We start from the raw sequence: 17,244 nt of genomic DNA, 5'->3' as shown, positions 1-17,244 counted from the left end.
CTCAACACAATTTCCCGGGATGACTCCCACCCGGGGGGGGGGCTTTTCTTGCTCCCAACATCCTTAGAAGATGCTGCAGAAACCCCAGGCAGCTGGAGCCCCGGATGACCAATCGGTCCCTCATTTGGAGAGGAGCCTCTGTTGAGAGCGTTTCTGAAGGGCCGCATGGATGCAATGGCCACCCAACAGCCCTTCCAGCCAAGGGGGGGGGGGCAGAGAAGCCAAAACATGTTCAGCAGCAAAACCCAAAGTAGGCAGAAAAAGTGCAAATGCAGGAAGGAGGAATGGAAGCAGTGTGGCATGGATGGGAGACCACGAGGAAATCCCAGGCTGTGGATTAACAGGAAGTAGAGTGCTCGCAGGATATGGTCACAGAAACGATGACCTCAGAGGTGTCATCAAAGCGATGCCCATTTTTATGCCCGTCCCCCTGCTGAAGGGTGGGGGGGGGAAAGCTTTGAGGCCCTTACAGCCCCCATTTTTTTTGACCACCCTCTGCAGACACCCCTGGAAGAGGTGAAGGAAGCAACCCAGAAAAGCAGAAGCGGTTATTCCCTTCCCGGGGAAAGTGGCGTCCCTGTGCTGGTGACGTCATCAAGAGGTCAGCTGATCTCGAGGGCCAGGATGATGGGCTCGGAAGGAGGCGGCCCTGAGGATGGATTTTTGATGATTGAAAACGTGGGGGTGGGGGAGGGGAGATAGTCCCAGCCACTTTCAGACTCTGCCTGCCTGTGTCAGAGAGACAGAAGCCTAGAAGTCTCTGTGTGTGTGCAACATGGGATTGGTGGTGGATTTCTCCCGAGCTCCCCACGGCTTCCCCGAGAGGGAGGGCCCACCAATCCAGGCCATATGCCGCCGCCGCCGCCGCCTCACTCCCGCCCTCCCCGTTTACGCCGAGTTTGCCTGCCGTTGCAGCCGTCAGGAGATGGCAGCCGCCCAGCCCCGACGAGGCTCAACAGATTTCTGCTCCCGAGATCCAGACGCTCCATATTGCTTCCAGGAAAGTGCGCAGTTGGGAGGCGGAGACGCCCGAGGGCCATATCCTGCCACCAGGCTCGGCAGGTAGGCGGCCTGCTCCCCGCCGGGAAGGCCTGGCAGCGGGGCTTCTGGGGTCGCCACCCCCCCGCCGGCAAGGGGGACCCTGGGCCTCCGCAGCCCCGGCCGCGTCGCGGGAGGAGGAGGAGGGCCTGCCCCCCCGCCCCCCGGGGGCTTCCCAGGCCTCGCCCGCCGCTGCTGCCCCTCCCTGGGCTGGCAGGCACCCGCCCGTCGGGGCTCCCGCTCGGGGCTCCCTCCGAAGATTAGCCGGCAACCAGGCTGCCTGGGTCCGCCGAAGGGGAGCCCTCCGGCCGCGGAGCCTCTCCCGCTCCTCGCCTGGCCCGAATCGCGGCGCGGCCAGCGCGTCCAGGTGCCCCGAGGCCAGAAAGCCCCGCCGCCAACGGGCGCCAGACGATTCCGGGCGATGGGCGGCGGGGGGAGCCCCCGGGGGGAGGCGGGGGGGGGGGTTTGGCCCAAGTCAGAGTCTCGCGGCCTCTTTTGCCCACCGGCGCCTCCGATTCCCAGGCAGGAGCTCCGGGCGTTCACGGAGCCTGCAGGAAAACTTCGGCCCCTGGCAGAAAAGGGCCCCCCCGAGATGCTTCGGCGGGAAGAGCGGGGGATTTAATCCCCCCCGCCTTTGGCTGGGCTGGGCTGGGCTGGGCTGGGGGGACCGAGCGGCAGGGGACGAGAGGGATGTGCGGGGCGGGGGGGGCAGCTCGTCTTCCGTGGGGCGGGAGTTGCGCTGGCGGGAGAGGGGCGACGAGGGCGGTCGGGAGGGGTCCGGAGGGCGGCAGGTGGCGCGGATACTATGGCGAGACCTGCGGGGGGGGGCTTGTGCGGGACCCAACTCACAGCGACGCGGGATGGGCAGCTCTTCCGTCGGCAACGGCTACATTCGGGCTTCCTCCCCCCCCCGCCGCGCAACGCCCAAACCTTGATTCGGCCCACGGGCTGGCTTTGGTAGGGCCCGGCTGGAGGGGACGGGGGGGGGCTGAAGGGCCCGGCTGGAAGGGACGGGTGGGGGCTGAAGGGCAGGGGGCGTCGCGTCTTGCCAGCTGAGGATTTGCGAAGGATCAGGGCGGCCGAGGGGGCGGCGACCAATTTTGGCGGCTTCTTTCTGCCGGGGAGGGAAGGGAGCAGCGCTGGCCCTCAAGAGCCCGGACTGGGTGGGAGGACCCCGCTTCAATCCCACGGAAAGCCCCCCGCCGCCCGCTCCCTCCGCTGGGTCTCCGGCTCTTTTCTCCCCAAACTCGTAATTAATCGCTCAAGGCAAAAGTAATGAATGTTAATTGGCCATCTGTACAAAGGCTAATTAAAATCTACCATGCTGGGGATTCGAACGTCCTGCGAGCGGGCGGCTGAATAGAGCCGAGCCCAGCCGAGGGGGGGGAGGGGAGGGGCGGCGGGCGCAGAAATCCGCTGAAAGGACGGCGGAATGGCGAGCCCGGCCCGGGGGGGGGGCGCTCCGGAGGGCCGGGATCCGTCTGGCTCCTGGCTTTCCCGCTTTCTTCCTTGGGGCGGGAAGGCCCAAACCGGGCGGGGCAAAGAAGGCCTGAACGGGAGGGAGGGACCTGCTGAAAGCGCAGCCTGGAGCCCCCCCCCTCCCCGCCCTGCCCGTCCTTGGCCGCTTCCCCCAGTCGAGGCTCGACTTATGAAGGCTGCCTCCCCCTCCCTCCCCCCCCAGGGAAGATCCTTGTAGGGAGGACGGAGGGGGCGACGAGGGGGGCAGCCCCGGGTTTCGGCCATCGCGTCGAGCCTTTCGCTGCAGCGCTGTGGGGCACAGAAGAGGCGCCCCCGCCCTGGAGACTCACCTGCAGAGTTCGTGGTGGGGGCTGCCGCCAACCCCCCTCCCTCTTCCTATTCTTCCCCCTCGCCCCCTTCCTTCGCACAAGGACGCGGCTGCCATAAAGTCAACGCACCAAAACCTTCAACGAGGATCCGTTTCGCAGAGCGGCAAACGGAGGCGGAGGCGCCTGAAACGGACGAGTTTTTCCGTCGTATCTGCGGGACAGGAGACTCCGCGGAACAATCTCCGACAGGTCGCTTTCCGAGGGGAGGGAAAGCTCGTTTCTCCTAAAAGTGACGGGAGAGATCGCCGCTGGTTTCCAGATTTGATAATCGGGGGGAAGCCAGAAGGGCGACCCCCTCGGCCCCCCCCCCAGGCGGAACAGAAACGGTTCGTCAACCGAATCACTCCTGGGATGGAATCGCGGATCGGACCCCTGTGATCCAGTTAACGCAACCCGGAGGCTCAGCCCCCCCCCCGCCCATGCACGAGCGGCCCTCCGGCCTCTGGCGAGCCCAGCCGAGACCCCCCTGCAGGACCGACCCGGCCCCTCCGGGCCAGCACAGGCGGCCAGTGGCCTTTCCAGCGGCCCCTCCCGGGTCGCCCCCTCCCCTCCTTTCTGTCCGGCCGGTGAAGAGGCGCCCAGCGCGAGCCCCGGGCCCGGGAACCCCCGGGAACCTCCCCGCCCGACCCGACCCGCGCGGTGCGCTTGGGCTCCAGCCACGACCTTCGGGGAGCCTTACCCGAGGGGGAGGCCGGAGAGCGCGCTCCACCCGGGGGTCCTTGCAAGGAGCCCGAGGCGGCCGGTTGCGTTCGCGATGGGCCCCAGAGGCGGCGACGGGCCCAGCAGGGCTTTGCTCCGTTTTCTGGGGTCGCCGTTCGGGGGGGAGGGGGGCGGAGGCGCGCGCGCTGAGGCCGGTGCCTCGCCTGGGTATCCAGGAGACGCGTTTCCATGGAAACTGGTGGCAAAAAGGCCTCCATTTCATCCTCTGAAAAGGACTAAGGTGCCCTCTCCCCCCACGTCGTCTCACCCCCCCCCGGAGCCGAAGGTCTCGAAGGGAAAGAAGGGGGAAGCGGAGACCGGCCGAGCTGGGGAAGCGGCCGCTCCTTGAACTCTCGATCCGCCTTTCTCCGTCGCGCTAGTTCCCGAGGCGATCCTACGGAGCGCCCGCGGCCCCCGACGGCCCTGCCCCGGGGCTCCTGGCGTTTGCTTGGGAGACCTTCGGGGTCTCTGCGGCTCGCCGGAGAAGCGCTGGCTTGGCAAGGAGCCCTGGAAGAGCCGCCGGGAAACGGGGCGACCGGAGACCCTGGGCCGGAGGGGGCGCGGAGGGGCGGCGGCGGAGGGAAAGCCGGGTCAGAGATGCGCGCAGCGGAGGAGCCTCGGAGCCGAGAACCGAAGAGAACCGGGGCGGCGGGGCGCAGGCAAGCGCCGGCTTTTCCCAGGAGGGGGGACCGTGGGGCCAGCCTGAGCAGCCAGGCGAGTCTCCGTAGGAGGGGAGGAGAGGGCACCCCCGGGCGACGGGAGCGCCAGACAGCAGACCCAGGGGGGCATCAGCTCTTCGGCGGGGCTGTTTCGGGGAAGAGGCTCAGTGCGGACAAGGGGGAGCGTGGAGGAGGCTCCCACCCTTCCATGTCTCCGGTTCAGTCCAGTTTATACAAATAAGTAAATAAATCTCAAAATTGAAAGCTGCATAGGAGACCGGAGCACAGCGTGGCTGCTGGAGAAACCATCACGTGCCTCAGACTGATACTTGAAGTGCCGTGTCCAGTTCTGGGCAGTGATGTTAAGAAAGAGGAGGAATTGGGGGGTCCTGGGCCCTCCCTGAGATGGGTTGTTTTCTTGCAGACGTTTCATTACCCAACTAGGGAACACCTTCCGTCCTAGAGGAGGAATTTCCTGACAGTGAGAATGGTTAATCAATGGAACAGCCTCCCTTCTGGAGCTATTGGGGGTGCTCCATCCCTGGAGGCTTTCAAGAGTTGATTGGAAAAGCCGTCTGTCCGGGACGGTATGCGGATTCCTGCCTTGGGAAGAGGGTTGGACTAGAAGACCTCCCAGGTCCCTTTCCAGCCCTAGGATTCTATGAAACAGGAGAACCTGGATCGCATTTGGTTTGGACACCCATGGAAAGCAGTTGGCAGAGCTGCTGGGTTGGCCTGGGAAAAGGGGGCAAAGAGGAGGCCAAATATTTGGTTCACCAGAGGAGGGACGAAGCTCCCAAGGGCAGGAAGAGAACCACTGAGAGGGGAGGGGGGAGACTTTAAGGGGCTCTGGGGGTGGGGATTGTGACTGCAATCTTGGAGAAGGAGCCCTGGGCCTTGCCAGGGGAGCTTATGAGCACAAGCAGGCGTGTACTTCTACTCTGCAGAGAGGGGAGCCAATGAACGGGAGGGGCTGCAAAGGACAGATAGACCACCCCCCCAAAAAGGCCAGGTTCTGAGTTTTGTTGCTTTCTCAGCCAATGAGCTCTTTAGTCTCCTCTTGAGCTCACCTGGGCTTCTCTGCTCACCTTGGCAGGAGGGCTCTGGGAACAACCAACCTCTGGATTCCAAAAAGGGCCAACCAAGGGCTGCCACGCAACACTGCCCCCCCTGCCCCCCCAGTGGTGAAGAGCGGCAAAACCTCTGCTTCCTCAGACCTGACCACACTGGCTTTCTTCACACAGCCTTAAGAACAAGCTGTGCAGTTTCTCCCCCTCTGAGCAGCCATGAGGAACAAGGACCCCTTCCTCTCCCTCTCCCTCTCCCTCTCCCTCTCTCTCTCTGTGGGGGGGAGGGGGGGCTCCAGCCACCAACTGCGCTGTCCTGTCATCTGGGTCCTCATTAACAGGAGTGGAAAGTCCAAGCAAAGTTGCTTACAAGGCTGGTCAAACCACTGACCCTTCTCTCTCCACCCCCCCCCCGTCTCCCCCTCCCAGACTGGGAATTCTGCCTCTCCCGGATTGACTCCTTGGTGGGCTGCCCAGGGAGGAGCCCAGGGCAGGCAGGGGGCGGGAGGGGGGGGCGTTACTGAGGGAATGGAGCTGTCCCCCACCGGGCTCCAAGGGGATCAACGGAGCTGGCCCATCCTTGGATTCCCAGTATACAGGCAGTCCATTTGAAGTTACAACAAGTGACTTACGACCGTTTTTCACCCTTATGACCATTGTAGCATCCCTCTGGGGTCACGGGATCAAAGTTTGGACTCTTGGCAACTGGCTCGAGTTTATACTGGCTCGGGTTTATGATGGTCGCAGCGTCCCAGAGGGGGGCGCCCTGACGTGGTCCCCCTTTTTTCAACCTTCAAGCCAATGGAGAAGCCAGATCCACTTGTCAACCCTGTTACTAATTGAACAACTCTTAAGTGACTCACTTAACAACTGTGGCAAGCAAGGTCATAAAAGGGGGCCAACCCCATTAAGAACGGTCTCACTTAGTGGCAGAGATGGGGTCAGTTGGGGTCGTAAGCTGAGACTCCCTATGCAGAGGCGAGAGGGGGGGGAAGTGTCCGGCTGAGAGACTCTGACCTGGTTCCTCTGATGGGTGTCCGGACAAAACGCCCCCCAAATGCTTAAAAACCCAAAAGGCGGCGGAACTACAGCTGCAACTCCTATTGGAGGTGCTGGCCAGGCTGGTGGACCCTGTGGCTGAGCAGCATCTTGGGGGGGGGACAGAGTGGTCCCCCCCCCATAGCGGCTCAGGAGTCAAACGGGTCCGTCTTCAAGGGGGGGAGGGGGCTCTGGCCACTGGGGGTCCTGCGGTGCCTGATTCTGGCTGCTCTCCTCCCCCCTCCGAGGGAGCTGCTGAAATGAGAAACCATGAGAGACACCCCCCCATCCATGGGGAGCTGAGGGGGAGGGAGAGACTCGAGAGGAACGCCTGGGAATGCCCCTCTGTGGGGACTGGGCAGACGGGGAGGAACTGGGCAGCCCGGCTGGCCTTGCCGGGGCTTAATTAATAACAATATTTTTTTTATGGGAGCGTCTATTAACCTCGACTGAGCCGTCTGAATCATCACTCATTAAAAGGCGCCTGGGAGCTGGACAGTTTTAGAGGCATCCAGGTGCCCCCTGGCACTGAAGCGGGTTAATCAATTACCTCTCCCGGATCCTGGCCGGCCCACGCAGGAGCCCAGCCACCCAGCCACCCGTAGCCGCCATGAGGACGGTGTGTGTGTGTGTGTGTGTGTGTGTGTGTGTTCCCTGCCATCGCCTCTTCTGTCGGGCAGCACCCCCACCCCGCCTGGCCAGGCTCACCCGGGCTCTGTCCCTCAGCCTGCAGGCTGCTCTTAAGGGAGGGCCAAAAAATCTGCTCATCCAGAGAATGGGCAAGGCTGAATGGGGAGGGGGCTTGGTGGGGGCCGGAGTTAAAAGTGGGGGAAGGGGGGAGGGCAAAACAGGGAGAAGGTACAGTGAATCCCACCAAGCTTCGCTGGGCACCAAAAGAATTCCGGTTGGCCGAGACAACAGCCCAGATGGTGGGGCAGGGTTGGAGCCAGGAGGCCAGGGTGTGTGGGGTGGGGGCGACCCAGCCAAATCAGAGGGAGGGTCCCAGTCTTTTGGGCCAGCAGTGCTTGTTGAAGGAATCTTGCCAGACAGCTGCTGTGAGGATGTAGCCGCCAGGAGCTTAGAATAGAACAGAGCTGGAAGAGAGCCTGAAGGTCTTCTAGTCCAGCCCCCCCCCCCCCCCCCCCCGCTCATTTGATCATGATTTGATTATGGCAGCATGTAAGTGGAACCCATCAGCCTGGGCCAGAGGTCACCCTGGAAGAAATGCCAGGCAAGAGTCCTCCACTTCCCAGGGCAATTTCTGCGCCCTGCAGGCCCCTCTCTGATCCTGGGGCGCATCATGGATACCAGGGAAGCAGAAGGACCCTCACCCGGGGTCTGGACTCGAACAGGGTGCTTCCCACTTTATTTACAGTTAAAATGAGCTCTCCAGTGGGAGAGCTAGTGTGGTGCAATGGTTAAAGCATCAGGCTAGACACTGGGAGACCCTGAGTTCTGGTCCTGTCTTGGATATGAAACCAGCTAGGCAGCCAGTCACTCTCTTTCAACCCCAGGAAGGAGGCAATGGCAAACCACTTCTCAAAATCTTCCCAAATTTGACACTGATTCAAAGGCACAAAAAATAGAAGGTGTGGGGAGTAGAAAGACACCCCTTTTAGTCCTTTGGAAGTAAAAAAACAGTCTTCATTGAAGTTTCCTTGCTTTGTGGAGACGGCTGTTCCTATGAAGGAGGTGGGTCCAGGGACCCACAACTTCTAGGGGGAAGTCTTTCCACCGTCAGGGAATTTCTCCTTAGTTCTAGGTTGCTTCTCTCATTGGTTAGTTTCCATCCCGTTGCTTCTTGTCCTGCCTTCAGGCATCTTGGAGAATAGCCTGACTCCCTCTTCTTTGGAGCAGCCCCTGAGATACTGGAACACAGCTATTCTGTCACCCCTCGTCCTTCTCTTCATTAAACTAGACATCCCCATTCCAGCAATCGTCCTTTATATGTTTTTTACTCCAGCCCCCCTGATCCTCTTTGTTGCTCTTCTCTGCACTCCTTCTAGAGTCTCAGCATCTTTTTTGTATCATGGTGACTTTAGACCAGCTCACCCAGCCCACCTCACAGGTTGTTGTGGGGAAAAGTGGAGGCAGGAGAATTGGATTTGTTTGCTTTGAGTTGACATACATGAATAAACACACACACACACACACACACACACACACACACACACAAATAAAAGATGGGATACAAATCTAATAGTAATAATAAAGCCAGCAAGATCTGAGCTCAACTTGAGGAAGACGTTGCTTCAGTGAACACCAGCGCTTGCATTCTCAGGCGGTGAGGAAAAAGGCAGGTCCCCCCCCCCAGTGCAGCGCTTGTGAAGACCCTGTCCCACCAGCCCCTCCCACAGCCTGGGAGCTGCTCTTTGGTGGTCTTCTAGTGCCCCCTGCTGGCCACCCACAGGAAACTTGCCTTCTGCTGCTGATACTATTGGGAGGGCCCTACTCAAAGGTGAAGGTCAGTCCAGGGGAAGCTGTCCTCTGGACCTGCGCCAGAAGAGGGGGTGCTGGGGGACCAAAGGGGAGAAGAGCCCGGTTTAGCCAGCCGTTTTGCCGCTGCAGGAGGTGTTGCAGGGAGCTGCCCCCCCCAATCAGCAGCATGTTGGGTGGGCAGCGGTAGAAAGGCTGAGCTTGTTCAAAGAACTGGGCTTCTCTCCTCTCCAGCTTTGAGCTGATGCTTTCATGCAGTCCCAAACAGTGCTTGAACCTGGGCCTTCCATTGCCCAGGAGGACAAGGGCAGCCTTGGTGTGTGTGTGTGTGTGTGTGTGTGAGAGAGAGAGAGAGAGAGATGCTGAGGCCAAGAACCAAACTTCATTTGATCACCATCTGCCTGCTCTCCAAGAGGGAGGGACCCCAAGGAGTGGAAAGGCAGAGTCTCCGACCCCCTTGGGGTGGAGAGGAGGGACACCCTCAGGATCTGATTCCCAAGCAGGTCGGGGGGGGGGGCGTGTGGTCAGCATTAAACAAAGAGTATTTTTCTACATCAAACCAAAGTCAAGCCTCTGTGACAGGCAGCTGAACTCCACTGCTGTGCAAGGCCTGCTTGCAGGGAGGGGGAAATCTTTCCCCCTCCTCCTCCTCCTCCTCAGAAAGCCCCCCCCCAATTGGGCTGTTCCAAGAAAAATCCTCAGTCAGAGGGGTGAGCTTTTGGAGGGTTTTGCCCTGGGAGGGTTAAAGGAGCGTTTCCTGACTGTTCTTGGCTCACTCCTAGTTTGCATATGCAAGTGGGGGCTGCAGGGGGAGGGAGAGTTTTCACCTTATGCCCCCCTTTCTCCATCACCCGTTTCCCAGCCAGGGGCAGGCGCACCTCCTCCCCCCATTCTCCCCTCGCCCCAACCCTTGGCTGGCCTTCTTCCTCTTTCCCGCGGGGAAGGGCTGCTGTTCTTCATCCAGCCAGGAGGGGGCGCCCAGACCCCTTCCCAAAGGACCTCACCTTTGGAACAGAGGGACCTTTGGCTTCCGGATTAGCAAATCAGATGCCTTGGGGGGGGGACGGGGAGGGGGGGGAGAAGGCCATTCCAAGGAGACATCCTGACAGCACATAGTAGAGAGCCTAGGATGGGGGCAACTGGCTTGTGGAAGTGGTAGGTTTCCAAGCCAAGAGAAGAGCTGAAGAACTGGTCTCCTGCCTTGAGCAAGGGGTGGACTGGAAGACCTCTGAGGTCCCTCCCAGCCCTATGATTGCTATGAGTAAGGGCAAAGCTTCCACCTGTCCCTTAGCAGAGGGACCAAGGGCAGCTGGAGGAGCCCTTGGCAGCTGCCCAGAAGACCCTGGGGGTCAGCAGAGGAATGATGGTGGCTGACTGTAAGGGCTTCAAAAAGGGAAGGCCAGATTGTTGGGAGAAAAAGGCCCAGGGGACGTGGAGTCCGGGGGGCTTGGAGGCAGCCCAGGGGAGGCCCTGGGTGGGGATCCAGTCTGCCCATGGGTTTCATTCTTCTTCACCCCCGGGGAAGATAAGGCAAGGGGGGCCCTTGGCCTGACGGAGCGACCTGCTTGTGTAATTGGTTCATTGGCTGGACTAGATGACCTCCAAGTCCCCTTCCAACTTGGTTATTCTGTTCTATTCCTGGTAGGTCATAATCACCAAAATGGAACATAAGGAAGTGCAGAAGCGACAAGGCGAGTTCAACATCACAAATGGACACCAAACGGCTTCAGGGCTGCTCGGAGCGTTTGAGGTGGGCTCGTTTGTTTTTGGGAATTCTTGCAAACCTTTTCAAAGAGCTGCCCAAGAACTGGCCAAGACCTGCCCCTGGGAGAAAGGCCACTATCCCTATCTTCACTGGTATGATCTGGGGGTTAAGGCACCAGGGCCGAAATCAGGAGACGTGAGTTCTAGTTCCACCTTACTTAAGAAAGCCAGCTGGGTGACTTTAGGCCAGTCGCCATGAGAGAGCCAGTCCCTCTCTTTCAGCCCAACCCACCTCACAGGGTTGTTATGCAGAAAATAGGGAGAGGGAGGAGTATTAGGTCTGGGCCAATCACCTGGAGACTGTGAGTTCTAATCCTGCCTCAGACGTGACATCTCTCCTAATGGTGAGAGCAGTCAACCAATGGGACAGCTTGCCTTCAGAGGTTGTGGGTGCTCCATCCCTGGAGGCTTTCAATAGGAGACTGGGCAATCATTTATCTGAAATGGCACGGGGCCTCCTGCTCAAACGGGGCTGGACTAGAAGTCCCTTCCAACTCTATTATTCCAAGGCCAGCTGAAAGGAATCTGGGTTGAGTGAAGGCAGGTAAGGAAGGTGGCTGGGTCATCAAAGGCCGAGGCTGCTTCTCCCAAGAGAGGGGGGCCTCAGCACCGGGGGGGGGGCAGGGATGGCACAGCTCCCCAGGATGACCCAGGACCCTCCATTAGGCACTCACGGGCTGTTTCCGTATCACCCCACCAGGGGGCAGCCCCACCACAAGATTGACAAGTCCTCCAGCCAGCTGAAGTGGTCAGTCTTTGTCCATCTGTCTCCATTGCTCCTGCTGCCCACAGCTCCTTCCCTGACCTTCTGACCACTCTCAGAGAGACACAGGATCTTTGGGGGGGGCTTCTCTGCCCTGGAAGAGCATGAGGGGGCCCTCCAGCACTGGCCAGTTGCTGCCCAAAAGCCTGTTGGGACTTTGATCCCAGCCATATAGAATCGAGTTCACATGAAGCCTTAGTTACCACTTTATAAGGCTTTAGTAAGGCCACGCTTGGAATCCTGTGTCCATTTTTGGTCACTACAATAGAAAAAAGACATTGAGACTCTGGAAAGAGAAGAGCAGAGAAGAGCAACAAGGTTGATTAGGGGCCTGGAGGCTAAAACATACGAAGAACGCAGTAATTGGGTTTGGCTAGTTAGAGAAAAGAAGGACTAGGGCAGGGGCGGGGAACCTTGGCACTTTTATGACTTGTGGACTTCAACTCCCAGAATTCCTGAGCCAGCTAATTGAGTCATAAAAGAGCCAAGGTTCCCTACCCCTGGACTAGGGGACGACGGGATAGCAGACTCCAGTATTTGAGGGGCTGCCACAAAGGAGAAGGGGGTCAATTTATTCTCCAAAGCACCAGAGGGCAGGACAAGAAGCAACAGATGGAAACTAACCAAGGAGAGAGGCAACCTGGAATTAAGGAGAAACTTCCCGGCGATGAGAACAATTAACCAGTGGAACAGCTCGCCTCCAGAAGATATAGGTTGTTCATCACTGGAGATTTTCAAGAAGAGACTGGACAGCCACTTGTCTGACATGGTATAGGCCAGGTCTCCTGCTTGCGCAGGGAGTTGGACTAGGTGACCTCCAAGGCCCCTTCCAATTCTGTTGTTCTATGTTCAAGCCAATTCTCCACCCACCCACCCACCAGCCAAGGAGAAGCACCCTCTCTGGGTGAGGCTTCTGATCTCTACTTGGTTGCTTTCCATCTCTTAGTCTTTCCTTGAAGATGGATTTCTTCCACTTGTTTGGCTCTCCCTACTAGCCCAAGGAGGTTTCCTGCAGAAACTTCAGTTTGTCAACATCTTTGAGGTGTGGCACTGCCCAACTGCAACCAAAAGACAGAACGCAAGCCAGTTTGTTGAGCACGCTGGGCTGTTTTGTTTGTTTGGGGTCTTTTTACTTCCCTCACCAGGCTAATCTTCAAACCCCTCAGGCTTTTATTTTGTGTTCTCTGTTTAAGCCTTTGTATTTGCCCCCCCCCCTTTCATTTTTATCAGTTTATTTGCATTAAGCAGCCCAAAGACTTTCAATCATTCGGTCCAATCCTGGCTGAACGTGGAAATCGTCTCTGGGATTTAGTCCAGAGCTCACGTAAGGCCTTGTGTCCTTTTTTATCTTTGTGTGTTTCTTTTGATCAATTCTCGTTTTTCTCACTGTTATTTGTTGGGCTTTAGGTGGTTTTAGATGTGACGACAGATGTTTGAAATCGTTCCAGTTTATAGTCTTCATAAGGCACAGAGAGTCAGTCTGATTGCAGGAGAATAGAAATGTGTTTAACAAATAAATCAGCCCCAAAATTGGAAACTGCCTGATTTCGGAATGGGGTTGGGCCAGCCAGTTTCTGGTGGACGGGGACAAGGAAGAGGGCTGAAAGCTGAAAGAGGGATGGAAAGGAGCCAGTCCAAACCCTTGCAGAGAGAGAGAGAGAGAGAGAGAGAAAGAAAGGAAGAGAAGGGAAATAAGAGGCCAGAACAACAGCCAAGTGCTGCAGCGGATTCAAAGAAACCTATTCAAAAACAAGTATTTTCTGACTCATCAATAGCCTCTGAGCATGTGCAAAGAGCCCTTTAAAAGTATATCATTTGTCATGAGTGCCTGGTTTTACAAAATAAAAATTCAGTCAAGCTATGGATTTGTATAGAAAATCCATTCCCAAAAACAAAAAAACAGGACAATAGACTTACACACACACACACACACACACACAAACACACACAGAGTACCATATAAAGGTAGACCACAACGGAGCCCAAAATTTATGTTGTTAAGTGACACACTTGTTAAGTGAGTTTTGCCCCATTTTACGACTTTTCTTGCCAGAGTTAAATGAATTCACTCCGGTTATTAAATCAGTCACAGGGTTGTTAAGTCAATCGGGCCTCCCTGTTGACATCGCTTGTCAGAATGTTGCGAAAGGGGATCACGTGACCTTGGGAACACTGCGACCGTCATAAATGTGAGTCAATTGTCAGGGCAACTCAATGTAAATGACGTTAGCACGGGGATGCGGCAGTTTTCGTAAGTGTGAAAAGTGGTCATAAGTCACTTTTTTCACTTTGAACAGCCACTAAATGAACTGTTGTAAGTTGAGGACTGCCTGTATGGTACCCCAGTGACACAGCAGGTGTTTTATTATGAAGCTGCTATAAATTGAGCTGTAAATGGCATGCGCAGACACGAGCATCCTTTCCAAGATCCGAAATACAAGCCCTTCTGCAGCTTCTCTTTTGGCTTCCCTCAAAATGGGGCCGGCTCCATTCATCTCATCACTGCTGGCAACTAGAAGGGCTGTACATGCGTGTTTCTAGCTAAACTTTGCAAAAACAGCTCTCTAATCTTCAGAAAAAGGCAAAAATGAGGCAGGCAGTAGCTTTAAATGTGTTTTCTTCTTGCATGAAGTGATTTTAAAACTCAACAAAAATAAAACTTAGAAAAAATGCTCGGAGAAGGAGTTCCCCCCCCCAAAAAACCCCCCATCTGTTTTGAATTCAATAATCAAAGTTCAAGGTTACATATGATGAATGCAATCAAGCAAAAGGTTATATAAATGATTAACTTTAGGGATTAGACAAGGAGCTTCCTCTGGCAGTTTGTGGGATTTGACTGTTTACTTGGACGGTTCCATTAAGTGAAGCTGCTGGTCAGCTCCCAACGTGCGTTATGCACACACACTGTTAACTCTTAATGTTGTATCTTCCAGGTTACATCTTGTTATGTCTGGATTGTGCATCCAACCTATCTTGTGACTATGTGGGACAGACGGGGAGGAAGCAAACTGTCCTGGCTGTCAGGAAATTCCTTCTCAGTTCTAGCTTGCTTCTCTCCATGACGAGCTTCCATCTGCTGTTTCTTGTCTCGTTTTGGGTCTGAGCTCCTTCTACAGCCCCGTCTTCTTCAAGGGAAGCCCAGCTCAGTGGCCGCTGTGCAAAAAGAGCAGCAGCCATTGTGAGACACAATGGAGGATGTGTTATCTCCAAAAGAGGTCGCCTGATCAGATCCACCAGCCTTGGGCCTATACCAGGGTTAGGCAACCTCGGCTCTTTTATGGCTCATGGACTTCAACTCCCAGAATTCCTCAGCCAGCATGGCTCACCTTGGAAACCTCTCCCTTTCCCCTCAGCATGGCTGGCTCAGGAATTCTGGGAGTTGAAGTCCACGAGTCATAAAAGAGCCCAGGTTGCCTACCCCTGGTCTAGAAGGCAAGCAAGTTGGAATAACAGAGTTGGAAGGGACCTCGGAGGTCTTCTAGTCCAACTCCCTACGCAGGCAGGAAACCCTATACCAGGGGTAGGCAACCTTGGCTCTTTTATGACTCATGGAATTCAACTCCCAGAATTCCTGAGCCAGCCATGCTGAGGGAAAAGGGAGAGGTTTCCAAGCTGAGCCATGCTGGCTCAGGAATTCTGGGAGTTGAAGTCCACCAGTCATAAAAGAGCCCAGGTTGCCTACCCCTGGCCTATACCTCATTCTCTCCAGCCGAGCCTGGGCAACCGAAGCGCAACAAGGGCTCCTCCACCCACATCGCTTGCACACCCGGGAGCCGCACGTGATTTATTTATTTATTTTATTTTATTTATTTATTTATTTATTTATTTTTCATAATTTATATGCCGCCCTTCTCCCCACGGGACTCAGGGCGGCTCACAGCATATTAAAATAACACAATACAAACAACACACACAACATTTCCCCTATAAAAGCCAATTAAAACCAAATATTTGTAGCTGTGACATTATTTGTAGCTGTGACATTACTCGTGATGCCCCGAGTAAGGGCAGGACGAGCCCCCTGCACCCCAAGCCCGGCTAGCTTTGCCTCTGGACCCACCACGCCTCTTCCTGTTCTACCACATGTCTGCCTACTCCAGGAACTTCCCAACCTTGGCAACTTTGTGATGTGTGGACTTCAATTCCCAGAGTTCCCCAGTCAGCCACTACCCACTTCCTACCTGGCTATCACAGGATGGTTCAAGCTATTTGTTGAAACCAAAGTTACCATCATCTACCCTGCGTAGAGCAACATTTTCCGCACATCAACACAAAGGCAGCTTACAGTAATTTTTCACTTTTCTTTGGCACACTCACAGTGCAAAAAGCTTCTACAAGCGACCTCAGATACACAACTTCATAGTGCAGCATTCGTTAAAGAAAGACACAATAATTTCTGCCCTTTTGAGAAGTGGAGCTCTGCCTCGGAGGGAAGGAAGGACCGTCTGCCGGACGCAGGGTCCCGGAGAGCTGTTTAGGTGTCGTAGAAGTCGACGTGGGCTCCGGATTCAAACGTGTCTGCAGCCAGAAGGCCCAGCAGCCTCTCGGCGGAGACATCACATTCGATCAGCTGCCCGGATTCCTGCAGGCGAAGGAAGGTCTGCCGCAACTCCGGGTCTGCCGAAAGGGTGCGGGCTTCCTCCTGCATGGAGGTGTCCATGGGGCCTGCGGAGAAGGAAGGCCGGAGAGGAAAGGGCAGCCAATCACAGGGGGTCCCCAGGAGACCAAGAGGGTGCCCGGGGTCCCCTGGACTCACCTGGGGCGTAGTTCAGCACCCGCACATCCGGCTCTTCGGCCGCCAAGACCTGGAACATCATGTCGCGGGCCGCCTTCCCCGCGCAGTAGAGGGTCCAGCTCTTGAAGGGCTTCAGGGCGCAGAGGGAGGAGATGTTGACCACCAAGCGGCTGAAGCCCGGCTGGGCAGGAAAGGCCTTCAGGATGGAGGCGGTGAGGCAGAGGGCGGAGGTCACGTTGAGGTTCAGGTAGCTGTTGACCTCCCCGGGCTCGGTGAAGTCAGAGAAGGTCTTGGAGATGTCGCCCAGAGAGCCTGGGAGAAAAAGGGCTCCTGATCATCTCCAGGGGAGACTGAGGCCCAGAAGGATGGGGGGAGGGGGAGGGGAGGAAGGGGGGAAGCAAGGAGTCTCCCCCCCCAAGGATTCCTCTAGCTGTCTGCAGTCAATAGGCTCTTTTGTTTGAGGCTTGGGGGGGGGCTACCAATTCCTCCTGGGTGCAAGGCGGCCTCCAGTCACTGGCACAAGGCAGCGCAAATGGAGATATTACCCACAGGGTGTGGCAGGATTGTCCTTGGTGCAATTAAGGACACAAGATTCCCAGGCGCACAGGCCGATATTGACCCCCAACATCTGGAGCCAGCCCCACTCCAGAGGTGGATGTGGTAAGTCCCTTGCACCCCCTTCCTTTCCATCCCCGAAGCCCCCCCCCGTTTAGTCCTAGTGAATCATAGCCGCCGCCCCCCTCCGCACCACCAGCTGCCTCCTCGGCCGGGGTCTCAGTGTTTCTGAGAACAGGGGCTCCCCCCAAAGCTTCGCCCCCTCCCCGACCCTTCCCCAGGGCCCACGCGCCCACCCAGCAAGTATTATGGGCTGCAGGGAGCACGTGGCTGGCGGGGAGGGTTGAGTCGTCGTGCCCAGTTCACTTGTTCTGCGCCGAATGAACGTCCCACCCACCACAACTGCAACACAATCTTCCCCCCCTCCGCCGCCGCACCTTCGGCTCAGGCCCCAACGCCGAGGGACAGGCGGGGTCCCCAGACGCCCCCCAGGTCGGGGCGGGCGGGCAGCGGCTCTGCGCCCGGCTCGCCCCCCCACCGTCCGGACCGGCGCCGGGCTGGGCGAGCGGCGCCCGCGGGGCTCTCACCGGCGTTGTTGACCAGCAGCAGGCGCTGGAGCGGGCCGGCCTGGCGCAGCTCCCGC

At 57.2% G+C, this 17,244-nt stretch overlaps 1 protein-coding gene across 1 annotated transcript in view; it reads right to left on the bottom strand.

Annotated features, from left to right (window-relative positions):
* Window positions 1-15,606: 15,606 nt before the first annotated feature.
* The window catches only part of SPR (sepiapterin reductase), a 2,399-nt gene continuing 761 nt past the window's right edge, over window positions 15,607-17,244 (bottom strand). Inside the window, exons 2-4 of the mRNA XM_015825199.1 lie at window positions 17,189-17,227; window positions 16,068-16,358; window positions 15,607-15,976 (exon numbers count right to left, since the gene is read on the bottom strand). Of these exons, the coding sequence (XP_015680685.1) occupies window positions 15,786-15,976; window positions 16,068-16,358; window positions 17,189-17,227 (521 nt within the window). The 3' untranslated portion in view covers window positions 15,607-15,785. The remainder of the gene's footprint in view (window positions 15,977-16,067; window positions 16,359-17,188; window positions 17,228-17,244) is intronic.

Source organism: Protobothrops mucrosquamatus, unplaced genomic scaffold (assembly GCF_001527695.2).
Source record: "Protobothrops mucrosquamatus isolate PMUCROS unplaced genomic scaffold, P.Mucros_1.0 scaffold2540, whole genome shotgun sequence".
Classification (NCBI taxonomy): Eukaryota; Metazoa; Chordata; class Lepidosauria; order Squamata; family Viperidae; genus Protobothrops; species Protobothrops mucrosquamatus.
The sequence above is the reverse complement of the archived record's forward strand: the minus strand, read 5'-3'. Positions and strand labels throughout refer to the sequence as shown.